A 22,073-nucleotide genomic window follows, 5' to 3' on the forward strand; every position below is an offset into this window, starting at 1 on the left:
CCAGCATTTGTCAACACAAAAGCTATGCTTTGTCTGGTTAAAATTCCCTTTGTCTCCAAGCAAGAGCTTGAAACAATGGAAGGGAAGAGAGGTTTTGCCCACAGCACAGACCACATGAGGACTAGACAAAGCTGCACTGTGGAAACATCCATCCCTTTTGTGGGCTCAGTCAAACAGCTCCTCCTGTGAGATGCTGGTGCTCCTGGGGATCAGCACCAAGCTCTCCCAAAGTGCCACCTCAGTGACACTCTGGGATGGAAGCCTGCAATGGAATCCACCTGCTGCAGGCACCAGAACACAGAATGCCAGGAGAGCAGCAGAGCTGAAGGCCAGGAACACTTTGAAGGTCTCAGAACAAGCCCAGTGCCAAACTGCTCATCTGGAACTGAGCTCCTGAGCTTCACTGACAAATGGATGTGCTCAAGTGACAAACACCCATTTTGCCATGTCACAGCAGCATTGATTCTACAAGGACACATCAGATTTCCCTCACAGGAAGGGATGGAGCTGGCACAGGTGGCTCCCAGTGGCATCTGACCCCTGGCACACCAGAATAAACACACAGAAGGAACACTACCAGCACTTTAGGAACTGCAACAGGGGGTTTATGGCAGTAAGAAGCAATCACTAGAACTTCCTTCCCACTTTAAAAGTAGATTAATGATAAATATCATTCCCACTTTAGAGGTGGAGCACCCTCAGTCACCACACGAAGCTGAATTTCATTTGATATTTCTTTTGGAATCTATTCAGCATTGCAAATTAACTCAGGTTCTTAAATATCTGGCTCCAAACACCAGGGCGGGTTTGCTGCTCATCTTGAAGTACAATATCCAAGAGTGTCCCCAGGGTTTGCAGAGCCCTGCTCTCAGTGGGGCCCTGAACCACCATAAAGCAAATAAAGCAAATAAAGCACACAGTCACCAACAACCCCTCACTCAGCAGGTCCAGCTCCCCTCACAGCCCAGTGAAACGGTTCACTAAGTGTGATTGAAAGCTCTCACACCGTTTTAAGACTGGTTTCATGCTCCAGGAATTTCAAGTAATGCTACCAAAGACATCTGAAAATGAGGTGGTGCTGCAGCTTCCATTGGCAATCATGTGCTGCTTCATTTCTTTTTTTTTTGGAAGCACACAGCAGCTCAGGCTCATCTGGGTAAAACACACTGCACCAAACCCTGTATTTCGTGTCCCTGGAAGTCAGGCAAGGTCCCTGGTTTCCCATTTTTGAGCACACTAAGCTGTTGGCTTTCCACGAGCAGCACTTCTGCCTGCTCATGTCTTACAAGACCCAGAGAGCATTTAGCAGACATGCACTGCAGCCTCATGCTGCTGCTCTGAAATGAGTGCTAGTGCCAGTTAATGCCTGGGGAAAATGAAGCAATTTCCTTAATATTACTCAACAAGGCAGGATCAGCAGCAGGATTTTCCCAGCACCAGCCTCGAGTCTCACTCCAGCAGATTTAGTCTGGAATTACCCCACCACAGCAGAGTTCCAAATCTGGCTCTGGGTACCTTTTTTTTCCTGCAGAGCTTTGATAAATTGTCCTTTGTTCAGGAAAAAAAAAAGGGGGGGGAAAAAAAAAAGCCCTGATGTTGGAGAACGTGGCTCCTTTTTTCCTCTTGTCCCTGGAATTGTGATTGGAAATAATTGGAAGTGTCACTGGAAGTAATCAGAAGTGACAGTCCCTGGGCTACAAGGCTTTTGCTTCAAGTCTAACGATCCCCCCGCAAAACAAAACCTAAATTTAAACAATGAAGTCATAAAGTGATTTGCCTTCAAGGTTGAAAACCCTGCAATATTTTTTTTTAACAAAAAAAAAAAAAAGTGCTGGCTCGGGTTTAGTTCAATATTCAAAGCTTGCTGTGTTATATTAAAGACAACCCCCTGCACATACAAAGACACCCCAGGATTTCCTGGCTCTCTGCAGCCCTACAGGACAGAAAAAGGTCCACAATGATATTAAACATTTCCATAGCCTTTAAAATTTTATCAATCCTTTAGAGATTGCAGTAGATTGAGCAGTGTGAGCTATGAGACTCAGCCAGCACACATCTCAAATATCCCAAATACTGGAAAACCACCTAATTCCAATATTTTTTGATGAAGCACAAAGGGAATGGAATGGAATTTCTCTTTTTTCATGCTCCCATTCTGAAAAGGCCTCTCCCTTTGTACTTAATACCATCCAGACACTCAGGGAAAGAGTCTCTGCTCAAAAAAACCTTACAGCCAAAATAGACTCCACAGGTATATGTTGGATAGAAAAAACTAGATTTTTCTTTTTCATATGCAGCACAAAATAACTCAGACTCAGCACACACAGCCCAGAGTTTCCTTCCTGTGAGGTTTTTCTGGTAACACAGCAGCCCTTCACACCAGGAGTGGAGTTTCTCAGCACGTTGGCACTGAAAAATCCATTAATACTTGAGCAAGTATTTGTTAGAAAACAAGGATAAGTCCCTCCAGCTCGACCAGATGTAGCTGTTTGTCAATGATCTGCCTGTCACTATTTCCACCCACATCTGAGGCTGTATCAGGAGGAAAATGGCTTTGAATCAGGGTTGCAAAGGTTTTAGACAGGGAACAACTGCTGCATCACCTTTAGGCTGTGTGCACCCACCTCATCTTGGCTTTCTCCTCCTGGATGGGCTTTAAATATTCTCTACCCAGTATGGCCCTGTTGGACTGAATTACCCAGAGCTTTATCCAAGTGTGACCCTTCCCAGGGAGCTGCAAAGCCAGCCTGGCCATGGTCATCCCTTGCCTCTAACCCTGCACGCTCCAGTTCAGAAGCCTTTCCAGGAGAGCAGCCTCCCCCCTGCCAGGGCATGTTACCAACACAGCAGGATCTGCACTGACCTTTTCCTTCCAAAGGCAATTAAACTGCAGGCACTAAGCTGAACTCCAACCTTTCCACCCAGTCACACACACACCCCAAAGGCTTCAGACTCGCTCTCCAGCCCCAAAAGTGGAATGGCAGCTCCAGGGGAGGAGGGACAGGCTCAAAGAGGGCTGTGATGTCCATTGATTGCTGTAGGACAGCAAATGTGGTGCCCTCAATCTGGGTCTGCCCCATGAGGGAAAGGGTTGAGTTACAACATCTGCCTTTTGGAGCTGCCAAAATGCTTTTCTGGAGGTGAAGGAGCAGCTGAGGACAGGATTTGTTTCATCCCATGCACTACATTTGATGCATCTTACCCTCAGTCCTCTTTGCAACTTGTTGCAAAGGAAAGTCAGAGCTGTTGAATGAGTGAGGAATAAACCAAATATCAAAGAGTGGCTGAGGAAAGCATGGCCATGGTGCTTTGCTGAGCAGGGCAGTGCCCATCCCTCCTCACATTGCCCAGCTGCTTTTCCTAGGACTGAAACATTTCTGGGAAGAAGGACCAGCCTGATTCTGGGTTGCTAACCCAGCCTAGAGCTCCCAGTTTGTGCTGGATGCACCTTCTCTGGGTTCTGTCTGGGGAAATGCATATTTTGGGCAAGGTTTGAACCCCTGGCTGGCAGAGGTGGGCAGTGATTCCACCCAGCACTGAAGGGAGAAGCTGGAAGTTCACCCTCACTTCTGTTGACTTTCCACCAGCAGTTCACACATTTTCCATTGTTGGTGCTTCCTGCATCCTCCACCTTCCCGTCATCTGAGTATCTATTCCCAGACCTCACTGACCTGACTTCACCCTTGACTTTTTGCTGGGCTGCTTCTGCAAACCAACCATTTCTAAAAACAGAGGAAGAAACAGCTTTGGGGGGAAGGAAAAAAAATAAAAGAAAAAGGAGAGACCCATTCATCTTTTCCACAGGACACCACCAACTTCCCTCTGCACCCAGAGCAGCCCCCTCTTAACACATCAGATATTCACAATATTGTGTGTGCACCTCAGCCAAGCCTTCCCTCAAGTGTGTTAAATAAATACATCACACAAAATACAAATGCTGAAGTAGAATGAGTTAGAAATAAAAGGTATAATTTGACTAAGGCTATGGGAGAAAGGCACAAAAAGCAGCTTTCAGCAGCCCATTTTATTGCTCCTTTACACACTCACAGTCATTTAGCCCAGTGTAGCAAAGACTCAGACACAGAAGATGTTCCAAACGCACTCGAGACTCTCAGAGTGACTGTTCACATTTCTTTTCCAACCCAATCCCACACTGCAAACCTGTTCAGTTCCCTGCAAAGCCCTGGGTTCACCTTGAGGAAAACAGGGGGCGTTCCTTGTGATCCTGAGGATAAAACCCCGGGATATCCCCGAGCCGGCTGTGCAGTGGCATTCCTGGGAAGCTTGTGCTGCTCTTACACAAAGTGTCCTCCTGAAGTGGCTCAGAGCACCCCCCAAAAGAGACCCACGAGGCAAAACATCACTTATTTTCTGTGGAAAGTTCAGAAAAGTTGCCCTCCCCCGAACTATTTCCCATAAAATAAATTCATCTTCCCAATTCCAGCTCCATTTTGGCATCCTGCTTTTCCTCACTCTAGCAGGTTACATTTTTTTTTTCCCCCCCTCCTCTTCTTCTTCTTCCACGGGGTAAAATGGAAAAAGCGGAAAGGATAAAAATAACCCCCAAAATAAACTTTTTCCAACGTTAAAAATCCAAACTATTCCATATAAAACAAAGCACTACTGGAGCAAAACAGAGCATTTTTCATTGAGTGTCTTGACAGAAAATATTTGATGCAAACCACCCCTGGCTTTAGAAGAATTTGAGTGTCTCACAAGGATTGTTAACCCTAATATTGTGCCAGGGAACAACTCAATTGTGTCTGTCTCCTTTGAATCCCCCCAAATGGATACATTGCTTCTCTTAATTCCTTTCCTTAGTTATTCCCAGAGCAGTGTTACAATAAACAGCTTTTTGCCCTGTCTTAGAATTAAATTCACACTACTGTAACTGGCTGAATCTTGAATAAAGTTGATGTTTTGTTGACTGGTTTTTTTGGATTTTATGTCATAAAATTCCACCAATTATCACCTACATGATGCTGCCCTTGTGAAAAGCTTTTTGAGCTAAATACAACATGAAGTTACCTGCAGTCCTTCAGAATCCAATGACACAAAGAGGACATGAAACTCCAAAAAAAACCCAAACAACAAAACCCTTTTCACAGCACAAATATTTTGGTTTTGTGCTCCACTCCTGAGCCAAGGCTTTGTTTTGGCAAAGTGCTGTAAAAACACAGGGCAAACCCCTTGCCCCACCAAGCTTTTAAATACACCAGGAAACAAGGTGAAAGGCAGGAGAAGGAGCCAGGGAAAACTAGAAAATAGCAAGTGTATTAAATGCTGTTATCACTGATAAATGGGGCAAACCCCTTGCCCCACCAAGCTTTTAATTTCACCATGAAGCAAACAGTCAAAGGCAAAATAAGGGGCCAGAGAAAACTAGAAAATAGCAAGTATATTATATACTGTTCTACATATATACTCTACTATATACTATATTTTAGTTACCACTGAGAAATTTTGAAAATACCTGGAAAATCAGCAGAAATAAAGATCCCATAAAGCTTTGTTTTAAGCAACCTGAAAACTGTCTGTCTTCTACTACTTCCAGACAGAGCATTCCGTTAGAAAATTCCCCTCATTGAGAGCAGCAATAGTTTAGTTTTTTTTAAAAAAAAACCCCAACATTGCAGCGTTTCTTGGCTTTGCTGGGGCACAGCACTGTGAGGATTTGGGAAGAGGGATCTCAGGGAGATGTGACAGGCACACTGTCTCCTGGAAGAGGAGAGAAAGCAGACTCCTCCAGCAGAGCACAGCCCTGGGCTGACCTGCCGAGCCGTCCCCAGAGCCGAGCGGATCCTCCAGCTCCAGGTCTGGTGGATACCTGGGCTGTCAGAGCAGATTCCTCACTCCAGCAGGCACTGGGAGGGATCTGCACATTGACCTTTCTCCCAGTGCAGTGAGATAATCTGAGTGTGGGGGCTCAGTGCAGCCCCCGGGCAGGGCTCAGACACTCCCCGACCTCGGGGCTCAGTTCCATCTCTACACCAGGGATTCCTGCTCCTCCAGCTGCTCCCACCCCAGTAACACCAGTATAACCCCCCCAGTTCAGCACATCTGGCTCAGCCAACCCTTAACACCAGTGTGAGGGTTCACTGCCAACAGCAGGACACCAGAAAACTGGGTGATGGGTTTGGTCCCAGGGACCTCACTGAGAGCAGGAACGTGGGGTTTTTTTGTAAAAAATCCCCAACATTGCAGCATTTCTTGGCTTTGCTGGGGCACAGCACTGCAAGGATTTGGGGAGAGGGATCCCAGGGAGATGTGACAGGGCACACTGCTGGAGAAGACCAGTCTAACCCCCCAGTTCAGCTCATCTGGGTCAGACAGCCCTCACATGCACTGGGGTGAGCGACCCTCAACACCAGTCTGAAGGTTCACTGCCAACAGCAGGACACCAGAAAGCTGGAGGACTGATTTAGTTTGGCACATCTGCTGCTCTGAATCCTAAATCCATGGGTTTCTGGAGGGCAGAGCACACACACCAGCCAGCAAGTGAAGGAAAAGTACAAACCCAGTGTCAAAACCATCATCGAAACCATCACCCACCTTTGATTACAAAAAATAGCTTTTTACTTGAATGGAAGGCTCATTAAAAATATTCATGATGGAATTGAAGGGGGTGAAAGAAAGCAGAGCAGATTTCCCACCCCTGAAAATTTAAAGCAATTCAGTAAAACTTTTAAATGTAAGCATTTGTCACTTTTTTTTTTACACAACATTCTATTATGAAGTTTTTCCACTCAGAAGTGAAGAACCACAGGTATTTCCCTCAGAAATTTCCATTTTGATGTTCAAAAATCAAATCAATTTTGACTAGCAGTGGTGTCTGAAACAATTTTGACCCGGGATGAGAATCAGATGTCACACACAGGTAACACACATAACAACATGCACCACCTTCCCCTCCTGCCTCATTCCCCCAGCCTTTACTGGCAAAGTGAGCATCTTGTCAACACTTAGAAGAGTCTTTAATCTTGTCTTGTTTTAAAAGTCTCCTTCAAACAAATTGCCTCCTGTTTCCTGTCTCCCCACATGTGCCCCAGAGAGGTAAACAGTGTAAAGGAGTGTATATATTAGCCATGCTCTTGGTATGTTTAATAATGAAACCCCAAACCAGGCAACCCTCCTTTCAAGGCTCCTCAAAAAACTTTTTTTCCCCACTCTAACCTTTCACTTCTATGGATTTTCTGCAGCTGAAAAGGTATAGAAGTGCCAATGGTGACTTTGGTTTTTTGGTGCTGATAGACTTTCTCTAGCCAGGAAATGAGTTTCCCCAGCCTCCTTGTACTCAGGGTGATCCAGGGAACCACTGTACTTCCCTCCTTTTCCCTGGAGCATGCTTCTGATATTGGGGAATGAAGCTGCACACAGAGCACAAAAGACCAAGTCACCTGTTGACAAGGCAGGTAAAGCAGAGGAAAGAAAAGGGCAATTCAATGACCAGGAAACAGAATATTCCAGGTTTTGCTCTGTCCAGTGCTTGGACAAGTCCCACAGAGAGGCTGAGAAACCTGACTCAGGTGAGGCCTTTTATTCTGCACCCCTGTGTTCCTGCCGTGGGGGAGACACTCAGATGGCAAAGATAAAAGATAAAATGATAAAGCCCACGTGTTTCATAAATAAAAGCAGCAAAGGTAAGTTGTCATTACATCACAGCCAAACCCACACCTTTCCTGTGGCAGCAGTTTATTCCCTTTGCTCCAAGCATTCAAAGTATGGGAATATTCAGCAGCTGAACAGGGTCAGAGACTGCAGTTCTCCACCAGCAACCTGCCCTTCTGCCTCCCTGATTTCCACAGATCCACTTTCCTGACCAGCCCACACATCTGGCAGAAGCTCAGCTGTCCCTAAACTTGCTGTCTCACCTCCTGGGGTGTTCTTTAAACGCCCTCCCCACCACAGGGACACACAACTGGCCAAAGCAGATGTGCAGGGGGGACAAAGTGCTGCCTGAAGGTTCTCCAGCACATCCAAGACCCATCCCATTCCCACAAACAAAACCTTTGCTGACAGCAATCTCTAGAGTAAACAGCTTTTTTTACAATTTATTCAGCAACTCTACAAATTTTATTGTGTTTCAGATGGTTAAAAAAAAAAATTAAAATCTCTCTGGTCCACATTCCACACCTGAGACTGAAGGGACTGGGCTGGCCCTGAAACATTTCATTCTGGCTGCTCAAAACCCCTGTTCTGCCCGTGCCCAGCCACAGAAATGCAGCATCCTGTGGGGCTCAGCTCCTCCCAGGGAACCAAGGACCAGCCCACTTTTCCACACCTGTATCCAGGTGCCCGGGAAGACACGGAATTCCCGGTCTTTGCCCAGGGAAGGGCGGAGCTGGGAGCTGAGGGGCTGTCAGCAGGGTGTGGGGAGCAGAGCAGAGACAGGGGCTCACTCCTCACACCCCAGAGGAGCACAAACCCAGGCTGCTCCCGAGCCAGACCGGGAGACAAACCCCCTCCCAGACCTCGGCTCTGCAAACTCTCCACAGGCTGCAGCTTTAACAGGCAGCTCTTCTCCCTTCCCTCTCCTCTAAGGTCTCCTGTTCCATTTTCCACTCCTCTCCTACTCAATCAGCCTCCACCTCTTTCCTTTCCCTTCTTTCAGCAGCCCTCTCTCTTCCCTTCCCTTTCCCCTTCACATCCCTTCTCCCATCCTTTTCTCCCCCAACTCCTCCCTCTTGCACTTCAACACATCTGTTTCTAATCTTAACCATCCATTGGAAACAATAACCCCTTTTTATTTAAAAAAAAAAAAGAACCCCCGAAAGCTGAGTGCCCAAGCAAATCAAAACAGTTACACAAATTTGACACTGCGCCTGAAACAAAGACATTTTGTTCACCTTTTTCTGCCAGAGAGGCTCAAGCCCCTCATTAGTTTATGGCTGAAAAGCAAAAACAAGAGACACACGTTCCCAAATGAGTCCATTTAACCACCAATTTTAAAATTAATCCGGATATTAAGAGATCTCTGGTGATCAACCTGCTAATAAAGCGACGAGGAAAGCATCGGAACCCAAACACTGCTGAAATTACAGTTTTCCATGAAAGTTTTTGCCTCACAAACCCCTGTCTCCAGCTCACCAGAAACGAATTTCACTCGCACAGAGGAGACCCGTGGAAGTTTGATTAAAAAAACTAAACAAAACCTACCTAAGAAGAGGATTGGAAGTGCAGACATTCCGTCTCCAAGCAAGAGGGACTTTTCCTCCCTTTTTCTTCCTTCCTTTCTCCCAGGAACAGCAGGCAGACCTGCACAGGATTCAAAGGAACGCCTCTGGAATGCACTGAGTGTAATTGCATCCATGTGCCAGAAAAATAACCAACTTCACTCTTTCTCCCCTCCTGCTATCCATCTCCTTGTCCATATTCCATCTGGATCCGGGCAGAGCTTTCAGGGCTCTGCAGCTGCTGCTTGAGGCCCGGGGAGTTTGGGGAGGAGAAGAGGCAGAGGCAGTGCAGGGACTTCACATCCACGGCGGCACAGAACAGTTTGGCTCGTGTGGAGAGGAGAGAAGCAGGAGAAAAACCACTGTGCTCAACGTTCACCACATGGCTGCCTCCCCCAAGAGCCCCTCCCTGCCATCAGCTGGGATTAATAGCCAAGACCAGTCATGTGGGTGAGGTGCAGCTCATTTCCAGCAGCAAAATATATGTTTGGTTTTTTTTTTTTGTGAAGGAGAAGCCCCAGTGTTAAAACAGTTAAGTTTGGAGGCAGTAAAAATCCAGCCTGGAAAAAATAAAAAAAAAAAAATCAGATTCGTCACTCAAGGGTTAGAAAGACACTCTTGGAAGAATCACACACACTCCTCGGATCATAAACACACAGATACATTAGCTTTGTTCTCTTTCCTAGATAATAAATTGCAGGATTAAAGCTTTTAGTCTTGCTGGAAATACTTGCTCTCTGGTTTTCTTTTAGAGTTTCTAGGAGAGAAGAAAAAAAATCCTGAAAAGGGATTTAATTTTACACTGATGAGCAAAAAGCCAAATCAAGCACTAATTGGTTGTCTACATTCAGTGGGTGCAACTCATAACTCACTCCCAAAGGGCATTTTTTAGGCAGCCTGAGAGACCTTGACAGCCCATCTTCAGCTTCACCCCAGTGCAGTCACAAAGGGGGGCAAGTTTTAAAAATCACCTCAGAAATTCCTTTCCATCGAACACAGGGGGTGGCAAATCAAACACCTTTACCCATCGTGGTGCCAAAGGGAAGCTCTGGAATACAGGACAAAAATTCTTCCCTTTAGGAGCAGTTATGAAAGTGTTTCTAAACCCTGAGAGAAAGAGCTGCCAGACTGTGCTTTGGGATATCAGACTCCAGTTTCAAGCTCTCTCCCCCCTCTGTGTAACCCCACCTACACAGAATTCCTACAGACTTCACCAGAAAATCAGGGATTGATGTTCTTTCTTTCTCTCTCCAGGGATGAAAATAAACCCTGTGCAGAGCCAGGGACTGGACTCGATGATCCTTTTGGTCCCTTCCAACTCAGAATATTCTGCTTTTTTACAAAACACAGCAATTTTTATGAAGTCCTTAATGAGGGGCACAACACTTGGAAGCTCCACAGGAATTTAGCACCTTATCTGTTCATGACAGAGCTTTGCAAGCACTTACAGAAAGACAACAAACACTGGACAAAGATCAAACCTCAGATTCCAACTGATACCAAAGACAATAACGTGGATAAAAATCACCCTTCTGCATCCAGTTTCATTAAAGTTTTATTTGCCCCTCCCAGGCTCAGATGGGAACAAGAGCAGCATTTGGCTCCTCCTCTCCAGAACAGCTGTTCTCTCTTAAAACACGATGTTTTAAGCAGCAAAGTCAAGGAGCTTTTTAGTTGTTCACCCAAGTAAATCCGTGTTCACGTTTAGTTGTTAAGCAGCAAATTTTAGGAGCTTTTTAGCTGTTGGTTTCCCCCTCAAATACATTTACTGACACTACGAGTGCTGAGCCTCTCTGAAGTGAGATTTTTTTCACCTAACATGGATGAGTGATACACAATCAGTCATTATTAGAGAATGGAACAGTTCCCACAGAGCAGCTCCACCAATCCATATTTTAAGAGCAGATTCCCTCAGAACTTTTCCCCTACACTCTTGGTCAAACCTGCTGCTGGTTTCCCAGCTGTGAGAGGGTCTGCAGACCCCATGGATTTTTAGGGCATGGATCAATGGAGATCCATGCCTTGGATCCCTCCCCCAGCCCTCCAGGAGCCAAGCAGGCACCAAGCCTGTCTCCCTGCATTAGGAGCCTGACAGAAGATGTCCCAAGCCCTGCTGCAAAATTCCCAGCACCCTGCTCAGCTTTAACAGAATCAATGCATCAGGAACCAGGAGGGGGAGAGGTGTTGTCACCCTCCAGTTGTCACCACCCTCCGTGGGAATTCTGGGAGCTGGGATGCTCTGGGAGGAGGAGGAAGAGGGTGGAGGATGCAAGAGGAGGCCATGCATGCAAAAATCTCCTCTCCATCATCTCAGACAAGTCATTCCACAGCCCTTACTTCACCTCCAGCCCCTTCAGGAAGCTCCTCAGAGCTGTGGGGGGCACAGGGGGTTCTCCCTTGGGTGTTTGGGTGTGGCAGGGACACCTCACTGCTTTGGGTGACAGTTCCCAGGAAGCAAAACAGGGACACCCCAGCACATCCTCTCCAGGCCTTGTTTGGGGCAACAGCTCCTCTCCACAGCACATCATTTTTCCAGAAGGGGTAAACTCTTCCCCATGGGTTTGGGAACACTTTGACTGCCCAAGCATGGGAGGTGCATCGTGCACTTCCCAGCAGGGAGAGCACTGAAACAGCAGCTGAGGCTTCAGATGATCAACATTAAAGAAAAACATTCCATAGAAACCCTTTATAAACTGAGTTTTTCAGGGTTCCTGCACTGGTCCTGGCAGACCCCAAGCCTGGAGTAGGTTCAAATACAACTCCTGTATTCAAACATCTGTAAAAACCCTCACGGGCCACAGAGCAACCACTTCTGTGGTGTCTTCCCTGGTGCTGTCCCACTATCATACATTTGGATGATAAATCCTTCCAGAAAACACACTCTTTTAAACCTTAAAACTTAATAAACCCACATCCCAAGAGCCTGCCCAGCACCCAGTGGCTTGTTCTTGTACCTCAACTGGTAGAAGCACATAGAGGGACCTTTTATCTAATTTCTACTGGGGTTGTTTTGTATATCAGGTTATTCCTTTCACCTCCCTCCTCCTCCTGGAGCTGGAGCTGTCCCCCAGTGCTGCAAACCCACTCCCCACCACCCAAAACACATCCAGAAGCTCTGATTTGTTCCAGAACTGTTATGACCCAGCAGGAACACAGCCCTGTGCTGGCTCTTTATTAATCCTGTTCTCCAGGACTCCCTACATAAACGTATCTCACAGTTTAAGTGATTTAAGCAGCTTTTTGATATAGTAAGTAGAAAAACCACAGTTCATGCTTCAGGAGGGCTCAAGGAGCACTTTGAATTAGGAATCTCTTGAGCAAAACCAATTGCTGTTCTGTTTTTGGATTTATAGCTGAGAGAGAGGCACAAAAATACAAGGGGAAAAACAAAACCAACACAAATAAACCAGTCTCTCAACAAAAAACATGCAATAAAGAGTGTTAGGGTAGAAAATCAAACCCTTCCCATGGATTTCTTTTCACCATAAGCCACTGGAGGAAAGGCTGCTTTATTCTGTATTGGGACCCAGACACTGCCTTGTGAAGCTGTTGTTGTTTGAGGAGCTTTCCTCTCTCAAGGAGGCTTCAATAATTGATCATAAAAGCACTATTAGTCATTTAGGATCACTAAAAAAATCTCACTTCAGAGAGGCTCAGCACTTGTAGTGTCAGTAAATGTATTTGAGGGGGAAACCAACAACTAAAAAGCTCCTTAAAACTTCAGTCCACGCAGCTCTTTACTCCAGCATTTATTTGTATTTGTTTTATGGGAAAACACCCTTGCTGTTGCCTTTTTCTGTAGCTTTATTTCCTATGTGAGCCTATAACTCAACTCAGGACATTAAATATAAACAGCTCCTCATACACAGCAACAGAATTTTTAATCCAGCAACTTTATGCTGATGCTACAAAAACAAAGAACTGAGCACAAGCTACTTGAAATATATTATTGATTTTATACCAGAAGGCAAACCAGGTCAAAACCTACAGGGTTTAATTTCTATTGCCATAAAAAGGTTTAAATATTTTTACAATACGAGGCCTTTGTTTTTAAATAAATCTCTAATGGAAAACTCCTGAGGAAAAAAAATCAACTGTTGTAAAAAATGCACAAAGAATTATAACTAAACAATAATGTCTCTTTACCTTCAGAATTCAGGGCTCTACTGACAGGAAAAACATAAAATCAGGACCCAAAGAGCCCCAAATGCTGAGTTTTATCCTGTTCCCTCAGAAAAACCTGCCAATGAAACTCCGTGCTTTGATTTCCCAACTGTGAGACTGGAAAATTGGCAAATAAAGCTTTTCTGTGTCTGCCAGGTGGGAAGAATTAGAGAGAACACTGGGACACAGGTGGGCAGTACCTGGGATTAAAGAGGGAGGGTCAGAACACATCTTAAAAAGCAGGGCAGAAACCATGGCTGGTTTTTTAGGTGGCAAAGTCATGGTAGAAAACTGCAGAAAACAATTAATGGCTTGGAGTTTTGAAGGTTTTAATTTTTTTTTAATTTTTTTTTTCTAATGTGTGCATGGTAACAATTAAAAATGTGGCAGAAAAAGCTGAATAAACTGGCTGGGAAGAAGAACTTCAGTAAAGAAAGAAGTATTTATGTGAAAATTATGGCTGGGAAAATGACTGTTTGCTGCTTTTACTGTAAGGTAAGCAAAAACCTTGGGGTTTTTAATGCTTCAGAATAACTTTATTTTAAAACAAGTACGGTTTTTATGCACTTTTATGAAGGGTTTGAGCATGTGAAGTTGTTTTTATCACAAGTGAAATACAGGAAAATAGAGATATGCTGGAGGAGGACTGAGTGAGTTTGCTTAGGAATTACTGTGCCTAAACCTGAGCTTAAGGAGGTTTGGGTGTTTGTGGGGTTTTTATTTTAAGTGTCTGTTACCTCTGAACATCAATAGTTTAGTTCTGGTGGTGCTTCTTGTCTTGGTGTAGATTTCTTTCAGAGAAGCTTTGAGGCTTTTGAGGCTCTTAATGCAGGAATAATGCTGAATATAAATTATTAAATATAGCTTAGTATTGAATTAATTGAATATCTTAATGTCACATGTAAATTGAACTTTTAAAATTACTTTTCCCAGCACGTAGTTGTTCCTCTGAGTTAGGAATGGCTTAATAATTTAGGAATGGCTTAGTAACTTGGCATGTGGGAGTTGGAGATGCCCTCAAGCCTTGCTGCTGGCCCTGTCACTGACCTGTTTTGTGAAACTCAGCACTTTTTCCTCCTCAGTTTTTCTTCTCTCCTCCTTTTACACAGCACAGTCATTGTTAACACAGCAGCTATGAGTATAAAATCTATTTTAAAACTCCTCACAGCTCATTTTTATATTGAAATATCTGTGCCCTCAAGTGCAGCAGAGGTAAAAAGGCTCATCCTAAGCACTGTCTCTATAGAAACTTATTTCTTAAAAAAAAAAACCCTCAAAGTTTAGTAAAGTCTGACCTGCAGAAAAACTTCAGGAGATTTTTCCTTTTTACCCCAAAAGCAAATATTTAAGCCTTTTGAAATGAAATGTTGGAGGTGAAAGGTGAATGTCATGTTTGACTTTTCTGTTCTCCCACTTAAATATTTTGGTATTTTAAATGTAAATATTAGTGTTGCTTGTGCACAAACTCAGAACGATGTGCTCTAGCAAACCATTATGTGCCTCTGAGTTGCTTTCAGGTAACTGCTGTCCAAGGACTTCTAAACTCTTTTCTAATAAACAACCAGACTGGAGTTTATATTCCTGCCCACTCCCATCACAGGATGCATTTTGTGTGGCAGAGTTTTGCCAGCTGCCCCTAGAAAAGCAAATTATTTGCTTTGGTTACCAGAATGTAGCACACCTGGGTCAGCAAACCCCCTCAATATTAGAAGAGATTTTTATTTTTTTCTTTAAGAAATGCTGATTTCAAAAAGAAGTCTCTTGGAAAAAAATAAATCAAGGGGAATGAATTTGTGTGTTTTGTTATAAAGATGTTCCTGAATGTTTAATGAACATTCAGTGAAGTTGCTGCCACACTCTGGTTCTCTTGCCCTTCTCATTTATTCAGCCTTAGAAAAGGGGAGAGGAGGATCCAGGAGCTCATTTCCAGGTGGGAATGGTCACTGCAGGATTTCCACATCCCTCCTGTCTTCACTTTTGTTCTTCCCTCTGGCATCTTAGAGCTGTATATAGCATTATTCCTCTCTTGCTGCTTAATGCTGTATGGAACTCTGGAATTTAGTTATTGCAAGCTAGGATTTAGTTTCTCCTTCTCTTAAGATTTCGTGAAATCCCTGAGATTTTTGGGTGAAGCTGGTAGTGTTGATTTTTAAGGAAGGCAGCCACATGCTGATTGCCTGTTCAAAAACTGCTGTATCATTATAAAATATTGACTTTTCAGTGTGGTTTTTAATGGATTTGGGTTTGTTCCCTGTGTGTCCATATGCTCCAAAAATTGTTGGAGCTTCTAGACTTGCCTGGCCACACCTACACAAGCAAACATGTTGTTGTACACTCATTTATGGATGAGCTACACAATGGCTCAGCTCCTCTGCTGCAGCTTTGCTCCAGGCAAGTGTCCTCTGAGGTTATGTTTAAATAATGCCATCTAAGATAATCATTTAATGTGTATAACTAATTTAATGTGAAGGGCAAGAAGTGAAGGTTCCAAGACCTGCTCTTTCAGCTCCCATTAAAGTGCCAGAGTGGTCACTGGGGCTGTGATACCGACTCTGGATGGATAAAAAAAAACATTTGGAAAGGCTTCCTGCTCAGTTCCTAAAGCTTTTCTGACAGTCCCAGTGGCACCAATCAAAGCCACTTAAACCCAAAGGACACTTGAGAAGTGGAGGGAAATCCTGAGTGCACTCAAGGGACACAGGAACCTGTGATTCTAATGTGGGTAAATGTTCTTAAAATTCCCCTTCCAGCTCTGCTGTTGTTTCAGGAGGTGACTGGATGAAATTCTAGCCTGGTTCCTGCTGGAATTTTCTCTATAGACTGGTGTGTTGGACTCTCTCCATCATGTTTTGAAGGGGTTTTATTCCATCTTTCCTTGTTAATGTGGGTCTGATAAAATCTCCCTCAAGAGTTACTGTTCTGTTCTTCTGCTTCCTTCCACCTCCTGTGACCATTCCTGGGAGATGGGTTTAAGGATTTGGAAAAGCTTTGCCACCATGCTGTGAATTAATCATGTTATTAAATGAATAATCTTTCTCCTGGCTATTTGAAACTGGATTTCTGTTCGTTACAAGTTTTAGTTTCAGGAGAGCACACAGACAAGATGAGTTTGCTCCTGTTTCTTGATAACCAAGTTAGAGCAGCCCAGCATGTCTAAGGAAAACCAATTTTCCTGGTCCCAGCAGTAAGGAAAGAAGCAGAAGGATCTCCTTCCCCTGTGCATAGAAATATTCATGAAGATGTTGAGATTGCTAGACTGGAGTGAGAGCACTCCATCAATAAATAAAGAGCATCAGTATCTCATGACATTGGTGAGGGGAAAATGACATCCCTTTTGCTTTTATTTCCTTCTATTTTGGAACATTCAAGTTATAATATTCAGCTCAAAATGGCACTTGAAGCAAATTTCTGAGGACTTGATTAAAAAAGAAAAAAAAAAGGTACTTTGTGTTGAGCTAAAGGAATCCATTAAGCTGGGAGGGGGATGAGCAGCTGTGGAAACCTTCCCTAAACCCTGTCCCTGGGCCTGAATGCCCTGACCCCGGGCTGGAGAGCTCCTGGAGGGATGTGAGGGATGCAGGTTCCCCAAAAATTCTGTGTAGGGAAGGAAGCAGAACCAACTGGTGGATTTTCCATGCACTGTCAGGGATGGTCACCATGGCAGAACTTAAATCCTGTTTTTCCAGAAGGTTAAAGATTATTTTGTTTTTCGAAGTAATTAGTGTGGTACTAATCAAGATATGAACTCTATCTAGTGAAATCTTGCTCTCATCACATCACAACTTTTCCTCATAGAGGGAAACCATTTTTCAGCTCTTCTGTTACTGAGTTTCCTTCAGAAATTCCTTGCCCCTTCCAGATTTCCCTGTTCAGGTGATCTGCTTATTGTATATTAGGATTTAGGCAGCCTACAGGCCTGAGTCCTGGTCAGAAATGCATCACCTCTGAGGCAGCTTTATTTTAATTTGGAACTGTCTGCTTTTCTTGTAAGAACTGCAGGTTGGTGGTCCCACCTTGTTGATTCTGAGGTCCCCTTCTGGAGAGGAATTCTGGTCTGGAAGGTTTTCCAGGCAGTGCCTCCTCTGCTGGGTTAGAGATCTTAATCTCTGAGAGGGAACTGGGGAGGGAATCCAAGTGTTTCAATGGGATTCACTTTTAATCCAAATGTATTTAAACCTAAAGCCTCCATACAAATGTGGAACATACCAAACAATTTTCTGGCCCAAGCAAACTCTCTTAACTGTTTCATATTATTGTTTCTTTCCTGTTTGCAGCACAGAAGTGCTGATTTATGGCAGAGGAGGAGGCTGTTCCCTTGGTATATGTGCAGGATACTGCATATATATACTCAGACACCCTAGGCTGGGAGGAGCTAAAATGTATAATCCTATAGGTTTTGGAAAAAAACTGGCTTTTCCCAGCTGAGATTCCCCCCTTGATGACTAACGAGGGCATTTGGGGGGCTGTTAAGTACCTGTGGAGCTGGAGGTGCCCACGTTGCTGAAATGAGCTCTGAAAGGAGCTGGTGGTTCCTGTGAGGGAATTGCAGAGGGGAATCCTATCAGGATATCTTTGGGCTCCCAAACACACTGTGAGAGGGTTATCACTGCAGAAGTGATGCTGAGCACCCAGGGCTGTGGTGGCATGAGGAACGAGGAGGGGCCTGGCACACTCAGCTCCTGTTCTGAATGACTTTACCTGGAGGTAATCTCTTCCGCCAGGCTGAGCCTGACATTAAAAATGGAAGAGGCCAGGGACATTTTCCACCCAAAGCTCAATGGAAAGTGGCAGGTGTCAGATTTTTGCAGATTTCTTTCTTTTAACTCAGAGGCTTCTGCTGACAGGGACTTGAAGGCTCCAACCTGGAAAAGCTCCAAATGGCGAATTTTTTTTTTTTGCAGCGGACTTAAAATACAAAATATTTTTAAAAGGTGGAGGGGAGGGAAAAGGACAGGGAGGTCAAAGGTTGAAATGGAAATGGTTCAGCATGGGGGAGAAATCTCATTTATACACTGCCAGGCAGCTGCAGAGGTTCTCTGGCTGGTGCAGTCCCTCAGAAGGCTGTGCCTTTGCCAGAAACACTGGACTGGGAGCAGGATTTTCCTTCTCTTGTCGTTTAAAGTGCACGTGGAGAGAACTGCTCAGCAGTCAGGTCCTTTGGCTAACCCCTCCTGGGTTACCAGCTGTGTCTGTTGGGTTCCAAGGTGTGTATCCTGGGTGTAAGCTGATGCTCAGTATCATGCTCCTCAGCCCTCTGCCATCAGACGAGGAACAGATGCTGCAGGAAAGCAGATCCCGAATTTAGGTGACTCATTTCCTGCTCACAGATACATGACAGAGCTGTCTTGGGCAACACTTGTGTCTTTTGTCACGGCAATAAATTTTGTAGAATTAATCAGCCCTGCAAAGTATGATTTGGATGAGATGAAGCCTTTTAGGACTTGAGACATGTGAGGAGGATGACACGTTTTAACCAGTTACTGGGGGGGATTCATCCTCCCAGGCTGCTGTGATTTGAAGGGTTTGAAGCTTGGTTTGGGTTGTGAATGGGAGACACCCAGTGCTGGGGGAACCTCTGTATGAACTGGTGCTCAGAGCAGGTCAGGCTCAAGGGCAGCTTTCACACAGCCACTGTGGAGGAGGGTGGGAATTCCCACTGGGAGGGAGAGCTCTTCCCTCTGCCACTCCCACCAGTGCTTTCCTAGAGGAACAGAGTAAATCCAAACATTAAACCTTTGGCTTAAGAGATAATTTAGATATAGTTTAGGTATATAAGCTTGAGACATCCAATCTAGAGTCTGTCTGGCTCCAGAGGTAGGAGAGCTCCTGTGTATTGAGGAAACTGCTTAATAATCAGCTTTATTTAGGGGATTAATCAACACAATACAATACAAATACAAAAATCAATACAAATACAATACCTTAGGAACTATATGTTTGACTGCAAAAAAATAAACTATTTTTACTCAATCAAGGGAAATGAGGAGAAGATAAACCCAAACTAGTCTATTCCTGACTTGGTGCTGTTTCACACAAGTAGATGGCTCAATGTTTTATCTGGAACTCCATGCCAGGGCTCCTGTGGAACTTCAGAAAGAATAAACAGTTCTGGGCTTTGAAATGAGTCACTGTGTGCTTAGTTATGGTTCTATATATCCATATATATCTCAGATGGGTTATCAACCTTTGCTTGTGTTCCAGGATTAAGTATTTTCTGCATTACTGAACTCCTTGAAGCACCTCGTGTGTTTTTGTGCTTGGTGCTGCATCACTGCTGTGCTTAAACAGATTTACATGCTGGAGGTAACAGCCCACAGGTTGCCACATCTGTGCTTCTCTATTGATGGAAATTGGTCCTTTAACTCCAGTGTATGTAAAAAGTTGAGCTTTGCATGTTCCTTCAGTGGCTCTGAATAATTTATGACTGACCTTCAAAAAGCAAGGGGGGGAAAAAAAAAGTAAAGTCAGTTAATGGAAACGCTTTCAAAATGTAAATATCTTTCCTAAGTACACTGTGTGTCTGTTTGGAGCTGAAGACAAAATAACATGTCTGGGAGACAGGGAAAAAAAAAAAAGCCCTTGGGAAGATAAATTGTAGGACTTGTGCCCTGCTGTCTCTGCCAGGGGATGCTGGGTGGTCTGTCACCCAGGGGAAGCAAGTTCTGGCATTGGACAGTGTGCAGATGTAGCTTTTCTCTGATGCTGTATCCCTTCTTCATAGTGAGAAGAAAAACAAGGAGATTTCTGGGAAAAGGGGGACACTTGGTCACTAATATTACTATATCATTAATGTTACTGTGGATTTCTGGTTTTGCTGACAGATGGACCAGGCTGTGTTCTGGCCTTTGCCTGACACAAGCATAGGGTTTAAATGGAAGTGAACTTGGCCTTTCAGGAAAAAAAAAGGATATTTCCATTTGGTTTTGGCACCACTTTTACTATTCCATGTAGATAGTTGGCAGTTCTGACTTTGGGTGTGGAAGCAATGACTGGACATGGCACTCAGTGCTCTGCTCGACTTGACAAGGTGGTGTTTGGCCAAAGTTTGGACTTGATGATCCCAGAGGTCTTTTCCAACCTCAGTATTTCTGTGATTAACTTTTCCTGCACCACCACCTCCTCTTTAGCAGGTGGATTTTGATCACTTGCCTGAATAACTGGAGTTATTAATCCTCTGAGTTTCAGAAGGGAGGGAGAGCTGGAGCAGGAGTGTTACTCTGGGTTCCACCCACAGCTCCTCTGCTGGGCTGGGTGAGCAGAGAAAAGTGGCAGAAAAGCTGCTGTGCTTTTTAACATCTGCTGGAAAATGTGGTCCTGTGCTGAGACAACTTTTCCCTGTGCAAACAACAATTCATGTCATGGTATCCCCTCTGCTTGTGCAGGTCCTTTCCCCGTTGTGTTTTTTACTGAGTTACTTTTAAGTGAAGGCTTTGCTGGAGCTGAAGTGTTGAGATGGAGGATGCAGGGCTGGAGCAGCAAATATTCCTCATCTTGGAGGATCAGAGGCTAAAAAATAGTCCTCTCTCTCTCTTTCTCTCAAGGTCAAGGGAGTTGTTTCTTGTCCTGTTGGCTGATGCTCTGTCTTGAAGGTGGATGTTCATTTAAAGCTCCAGACTGACAGCTCTGCAGCCCTCAGTTGATCAGAATAATTTGGCAGCAGATCTGCCCTGACCCCACTCCAGTGGGATGACTGGATGTCTGAAGGGCTGAAGCAGTTGTGTAATACAGGGAAAAGGCAGGGGATTAACTCAAATTCCTCATCTGCTGCTCAAAAGTGTGATGTCAGAGTTGCCACAAGAACTTAAAGGCTGTGTGTTCACCTCAGGAATTGGGTTCCACGGTGCTCCCTGAGCCTTCTGGCTGCGTGGACTTGTTGGGAAGTGTCCCTTGGTGTCTGAATAAAGAAGTTCCACACTCCACCGAGCATAACTAAAAGCCTGTTAAAAGGAAAAAAATGTTTCAGCCACATATGCAGATTGTTACAGATCATCTGAGAAGAGACTGGGGGTTTTTCAGCGTCTAACTGCAAAAAGGAAAGAAAAATGCTGCTCAATGAATAATTCACAGGTCGTGCTTTGTTAGGATTAGTGCCTCTAACTGGGCAAATGCCTGTCAACATTTGCTCTTTGCTGCAGCTCAGGGTTGGAGTCTTGGTTAGTGGATGTAAATTTTTATAAATTGGAGGGTCAGAGGGGAGGAACACTGCAAGAAAAATCAGGATGTGTTGCTGGAACCAAACACTTCTGCCTTCCTTTTTAAAGGAACTGGGTTGTTCTAGTGAAAGGTAAAAGTGGTGGAATTGCTTTACCTTCCAGAGTTTTTGCACAATAAACAGATCATGAATTTGAGCATTGCAGTGAAAACCCCCCATTAATGTGGCAAAGATTTCATGCTGCCCAGAATATTGTTTGGATAAATTAGAATTCCCAGTTTTTACTACTTAATTCTCTTAGTCCAGAGGGGAAGGTCTTCTCCCACTTTGTTTTACTGCCCTCAGTTTGGCAGGAGAGCAGAATTCCAGTGCACGTGTCCTGGCATTAACTCACTTTTGCTCCGAGTGTACATCCAGGTGGTGGCTAAGAAAGGACAGGGAATTCCTGGGGGAAGGGATGAACCCACATCTGGAACAGGGGACTCCTTTCTGCTCCCAAACTGGAAAACGATGGGGATGAGAAATGGGAATGGGGGTGTTCCCAGCCTGCCTTGCTTTTCAGGGCATGAGATGAGGGAAGCCTT

General features: G+C 44.5%; 1 protein-coding gene across 1 annotated transcript in view; it reads right to left on the bottom strand.

Annotated features, from left to right (window-relative positions):
* CLMP (CXADR like membrane protein) overlaps positions 1-9,546 on the bottom strand; it is a 41,949-nt gene extending 32,403 nt beyond the window's left edge. The window contains 2 exon segments of the mRNA XM_027655659.1: positions 9,157-9,201; positions 9,204-9,546. Of these exon segments, the coding sequence (XP_027511460.1) occupies positions 9,157-9,201; positions 9,204-9,306 (148 nt within the window). The 5' untranslated portion in view covers positions 9,307-9,546.
* Between the last annotated feature and the right edge of the window lie 12,527 nt (positions 9,547-22,073).

The sequence above is a fragment of the Corapipo altera genome, unplaced genomic scaffold (genome assembly GCF_003945725.1).
Source record: "Corapipo altera isolate COAL_440 unplaced genomic scaffold, ASM394572v1 71, whole genome shotgun sequence".
Taxonomy (NCBI): Eukaryota; Metazoa; Chordata; class Aves; order Passeriformes; family Pipridae; genus Corapipo; species Corapipo altera.